Here is a 6,317-nt window from a genome sequence, read left to right on the forward strand (position 1 = left end):
TCCCTGGAATTACTGGGTGTATTAACCTTTTTCTGGGATGTTGTACTTTTACAAATTGGATTGCTTTAGTTTCCAGTTCTATAAAGTGAGATTTAGATCCTGGAACATTGGGTTCGTTTTCTAGGTTAATTCCATCTATCCTGAGATACTGAACAACAGCAGCATCCACTAGGGAAGGATGGGTTTAATCAGGTTACTATGTTCTGGGAGATTAATTTAATTAGATAGATTTGTCTTCTGTTAAGATAATTTTTCATTATTACCACAGCTGCATTAATGCTTGGATACTGAATATACGCTCATGTCTGGGGGTTTCCCCGAGACATTAAACTCCCTAGTACATGCGGGATCGAGACAATCAGTGAACTCCAGGCCTTTGGATTTGTCCCAGGTTATTAGGGCTGTAGCTCTATCCAGGATAATGGAGCAGGATCTGAGTGATTGGATTATCCAAGGAGAGGAAATCCCAGCTCCATCAGTAATGGGATTATCCTCAATCACTAGACCTTGTTGGTTATGGAGATAATCCCGATTGGGAAACTCAGTTTGGTGCCGTGAGTTTATTCTGGTAGTTTGAGTTGGAGCCTCGTCAACAACGCGGTTGTCCAGAGAGGTTAAACTCTGATGTTTTGTGTGTGTGTGAAATCAGGCGTTCACCCAGCTATGTTGACCTCTGCTGTGTGTTTCGGAGGATTTTTTTTCAGCCTGGGTTGCTTCTGTTGCCCTTGACGTCATGTGGCAGAGGAGGTTCAGGGCTCGGTTAGACTGGAGATGGCGGCTCGCTTCTGATCACGAAAGGTGCATCTCTGCTGACCAGAAGCGGCGAGACAAGAGGTGCAATGCTGCCAACGCAGCGGCGGTGAAGCAGCGGCTCCTCCTCATTCCCATTCTGAGCGTGTGTTAGCAGGCTGCTCTCTGCAGGTACACACTCAGCCTGCCACTTCACCGGACCCTGGGAACACACACGAGCCACGGCCATGGCTGCTGAAGGCGAGTTGCTGCAGATGCAGAGCATGGAGCATTACAAAGCTGAGATCGAGAGGCTGGCCAAGGAGCTAACGGAGACGACCCACGAGAAAATCCAAGCTGCAGAATATGGGCTGGTGGTTCTGGAGGAGAAACAGTCGCTGAAGCAGCAGTACGACGAGCTGGAAAGCGCCTACGAGACAGTCAAACATGAGCTGGAACAGCTGAAAGAGGTGGGTAGGGAGGGAAAGCGAGGGAGCTTGGAGAAATGCCCAGGATAGCTGTCTGGTGCTGGGCTTCTCTCAACCAGCTCACCTTGTGGGGCTGGCTCACAGGCAGCAATGGCGAGAGAGAGAGAGGTACAAGATCAGGAGTTTACTGGACCCAGCCCCCACCAGCTGGATGCAGAGCAGCAGTTTAACAGCCAGTTACAATTCCAAACAGCCCGTTAATGTGGGAACAGGCTTTGCTGTCAACCCCTGTATTTCAGAGAGGTAACGGGCTAATGATTGAGAGTCAGTGAAGCTGAGTTCGGTGGTTTTTAGATTGGGAAACTCTGTGGGTTATCCTGTGTCAGATGGTGCTGTAACACCATAACAGAGACATGGAGCAGCAAAAAGACTGAGTCTGTATTGTTAATGATTTAATTTAAAAAAAAAACTATTATGGCTTTCGGATTGTGAATATTACTCAAAACCAAAAGGATAGACGTTGATTTCTCACTCCTGAGCATTAATCACTGGAATCGATCCGTTACTGTTTACTCCGTCCGGCACCAGAACCCCAACTCTCCAGCTCTGCAGAAATGCAGTGAGAGCAGAGCGGGGCTGAGTACAGCGGACAGAGCCAGTGGGAGGGGAGGTCCCATCCGTTTACCCAGTTCAGGAATTGAGGAGCCGTGGCGTCGAGCCATTTTAATTGACGTTGAGTCTTTTTCCGAAGATACGTGTGTGTGTGTAAAAATAATCTACGTGAGTGTTGATGCAGTCAGCATCCCGCTCAAACTGCCATCTATCGCATCAGTTCCTTCCTTGCAGTTTGGGTGGGAGGGACAGATAATGCTGTACCAGGCAGCAGAGAAAGCGGAACGCTGCTGCTAAAGAAGAGCAGATGCGATTTTCACAGCTAACCCCTCCCTCAAACTGGTCACAGGGGAAAGAAACACCATGAACAGTGCGATTTCTGCGTGAAATCTGCCACTCGACATATGATTCTTCAATCTTCTTCCGATGTTGTCTTAATCCTGGCGAGACTACCTTCACTAGAGGATCTATCTTACTGATACGTTGCTGGGGTTCGGCACAGAATAGTTGATATCTCGGGAAGCTGTATTTTAATGAAAATGTTTAAATGACAAATGTGAAGACAGAGGGGGTTCCAGCTATCCTGGAATTGACTACTCCCGATATTGCCTTAGTGTTCATTATAAATCCGTGTCACCACATTACTGCCGTGAATGTCTTACCTACATCAGCAGCATTTGGTGCAGAGGGTCTTGATGCCTGATATTTATATTGGGAATTAATCTGTAGTTGGTTACCAAGATAATTCTACATTTAGTTTATCCCTTCTCTATTTAAGGTAAATATTGTAATTTTATGCACGGTACTGATTGCTTACAAGCAGGCCGATAAAAGACTGCATTAATTAATATATTAATTATGCAATTTCCAGACAGCTGGATAACTAACAGCAATAATGGAACATAGGTTGCTATTTGCACATTCAGAATGTCTTCCATAATGCTCTATAATGAAATAAACAGATCGTTATTTATCAGTATTGCAGAGAAAGGCAAGGGTAGTGTTTTTGATGAATGGCAGAAGAAGCTTCTTATTCCTGCAGATCATACCATAAAACAAGTTTACCTGTCCTCAGTGCTCTGTCGCTGGTGCAGTATCTTAATTGGGAGACGTCTTAACCTACACTTGGTCCATCGCTAGATTAGTTCTGCAATGAAACTGGAATATTCCATTTGGGATGAACAAGTAGAAACTAAATCTAGGAGTGGTGCGATCCCATCAAATAAAGGCAGCACCTGCTGTCAGCCACTATTGGAGGGGTATTAGTTGTAGCATATAGATAAGCATTCCAAAAAGAAAAGCGTGGTAAAAGGCAGAGACTTCAGGGGTTTAAAAACCTCAAGGGAATTGCAAATTGGAGAAATAATGCAAAACTGATTTTGCTAATTTACATGTTTGCATCCTGGCAGTAATATCTTCGTGATTAAAACAAGTGGTGGTTATAAAAGACTGCATATTTTGTGGGGGGGGGGGGCGGAGAGAGAGACAGACAAATACATCATCTGTTATGGAACTGAAGCATGCATGTCAGGAAGGTTTAAGCTTAGTCTCCTAGTCTGTGTGAAAATTGCCCTAGGAGTCCCTGGGAGGCTGATAAGTACGTTGTGACCCCTTGTACCTCTGTAGATATGATGTTGAGTGAGAATGGGATCTGGCCCTGTTCTGATGCTCTATGTGGTTAAACAAATGATCATTGCTCACTGCCTCGGCTTACACACTTTGCTACATGGACAAGCCTCTGTAATTGTCTGCAGAGTAAATTGGTATCAATGGAATGAATAGAGAAAGCTGGGGCAAAGGACTGTAATTCAGTCAAGAGATTTGGTTAATGAGAGGTGATGCAAATACAGCAGGAGAACCAATCATTGAATTAAACTGACTTTATACTTGTAATATGTAGATAGTTTCAAATTGTTTAAAATACTTGTTTTTCATTTCTTCTGCAGCAGCAATGTGACACATTTAAAAGGAAGTAAAATTAGAGATAGAACTGACATAAAAGCTGATGGTAAAGGGCAGTGTGAATCACACTAAAGCAAAATCAGCCATTTCGTTTTCTCGTTTAGAAAAAAATCTAAGTGTTGAAAGAATTTTCACATTTTAGGACTATTCTTTCATTTTTAGCAACAACGCAAAATATTTTAAACTAGCAATGTCCTTTCGATTTTAACAGACATCCTTTAGGTTTAATCCCATAAACCAGGGATACCATGTATTTGAGTTCCTAGTCTATGGTCAGTTAGTTAGTCTCAGCCCACGTATATTAGGTCAGTTGCCTGAATGGTTGGTTTGCACTGCAGTAATACCAACAGCATGGGTTCAATTTCACAGACTGGCTTAGGTCATCAGAAGGATCCTGTCTTCTCAATCTTACCTGAAATGCATGACCTTCAGGTTAAATTCACCACCAATTGTCTCTCTTTAACAAGAGAGTGGAACTATGGTGACTTTACCTTTAATGTATATACCGCAGATGTAGCTGGTATCTGTGGCTCAGGGATGAGGGGAAAAATTGACCCTTTCAGCGACCCTTGCAGGAAGTGTACATACTTAGCATTGGGAAACCAAAAGATCCAGATCAACCTTGTTGCCTTTAGCCAGGAAGGGTAGAAAAATAGGTTGGAAGCGATGGCATGAAATATGTGCTAGATCATCTGAATCTTATGCTGGTTTTTGAAGGTGACATTGGGCATTTGGTTGAAAGCATGTTTCTGGGATTTCTCCTGAAGAACAGAAGCCTACTCAGTGGGAAATGCTTCCCAGCCAACATTTCCATCTTTAAAGGTTGGAGGAAAAAATGTCAAGTTTACTGAGCACCCAGGATCTCAATTGTACAATCGTAAAGACTTCAGTATTGGGGCAGATATTCCTTATCACCCACTTGGCAGGAATTGCATATATTGTGGATGATGCAATAAATGTGAAAGGAACAGGAGGAAATAGACTGTAACATCTCGTTAGTTGGGTTGTACTCCTTTGCAATATAAAGTAGAAGGAGATGAGACTGAACTGCAGTCCTTCAGTTATTAATCCAAACCTAAGTATTAATACATTGGAAAACCAAACATGACATACACCCTTGCAAGGAGAGAGAATTGTCATAAACGTTAATTGCACATGTCCTGCTCACTTGAGCATCAAAAACTGGCAGGTTCTCTCATGCATTAACAACATATAATAGATTTGAAGTGGGAAGATTGGGAAAGTATATTTTCATTGAAAATATCTATCAAAAGAAACAAAACGTGGTTTTCAATCATAGTGTCTTGTCATTGCATCATCACAGCAGAAATAAAATTAAGATCTAAAGATAGAGAGGTGATCTTAACAACTATGTCCTAGTCCCTGTAATCAGAAACTACCATGAATTTTAGACCCTGTTTTAAATTGTACAATTGCACACTTGCCCATTAAATGTATTCAGATATTGATTTAAAGGCTTATGACATCAAAGTCTCTGAAGCCACAGTGGGTCGTTCAGCACTGTGCCATTGTGCCCTGGGTACAACATCAGGCTCAATAACTGCCAATAAATTGTTCAGTATTTTGATCATAAAGGCTGCTAACTAACTGGATATCTGCAATTGATGAGTCATTCATTGCTGAAAGGTCAAGGAAGTGTAATTATGTAAATAATTGTCTAATATTAAGCGTTCTGAGGCTCTTTTTAAAAAAAATTAATCTATATTTTTGCTTCTCAGCTTTTTGCCTTCTCGAGCTATATATGAGAATAATTGTTTGTCCCACTACTTGTGATATGCAATTGTACAATTAAACGGCGTAAGATTTGTCCCACAATTTTGTGAAAAAGATATTTGGCAAGATTATTTGAGGGTGGCATGATGGAGAAATTCATTGTTGTTGGATTGTAAATTTTTCGGTTTTCTCCTCTTTTTGTAAGTGCTGATGTGATATAATTAGTTGTGCAGATACGGTTCTGTGGTACAATGGTACAACATCATACGTGATAATTGGTCTCTCAAATCCCATCCATTTGTCCACTCTCTCTGTAGAAGCCAGCATAGACAATAATGCCAGACCATTTTCCAAGGCACATAGAGGATAGCACTGCATCCTCATATTTGTCCTAATTTTAACCTTATTTGAAACCTTATTTTCCAGTAAGTCATTGTCTATGGAGAGAACAGAAAAGTGGATGTTTTAGTTATAGATTTGTCAACTGGAGGCTGGCTACATACTCACAGCTAAGGCAAGATACATTATATAAAGGAGACTAAAGAAAAGGGATTCAGAAAGAAAGGGTAAATGCCTATCATTTCACTCAGTTCTTGACGCTAAATTAATTTTGCCAATTCTGATTCAAATTGCACTCAATGTCTCAAGTTTCCAATCTAGCTCTTCTGTATTTCTGAATTAACCTGAAATGATCTGTCTTGTCAGTTGTTTTCCCAAGCTACCTTTTCTAGTCCTACCACCAGGCTATACATGTTGTCAGGTGACTTCCTTCTTGGTCTTTGGCAGTGCTGTTCAACAGTTGGTCAACAGGAGGCAACCAAAAGACCTATGGCTTCAAGCAACAGATTTTAG

The 6,317-nt window shown here is 41.7% G+C and overlaps 1 protein-coding gene across 2 annotated transcripts in view; it reads left to right on the plus strand.

Annotated features, from left to right (window-relative positions):
- The first annotated feature begins 977 nt into the window (after positions 1-977).
- Positions 978-6,317, plus strand: part of bicd1a (bicaudal D homolog 1a) — a 246,893-nt gene continuing 241,553 nt past the window's right edge. For both annotated transcript variants that reach the window (XM_020530076.2, XM_048607627.1), the window contains exon 1: positions 978-1,199. In XM_020530076.2, the coding sequence (XP_020385665.2) occupies positions 978-1,199 (222 nt within the window). The remainder of the gene's footprint in view (positions 1,200-6,317) is intronic.

Source organism: Rhincodon typus, chromosome 18, assembly GCF_021869965.1.
Source record: "Rhincodon typus isolate 14 chromosome 18, sRhiTyp1.1, whole genome shotgun sequence".
Classification (NCBI taxonomy): domain Eukaryota; kingdom Metazoa; phylum Chordata; class Chondrichthyes; order Orectolobiformes; family Rhincodontidae; genus Rhincodon; species Rhincodon typus.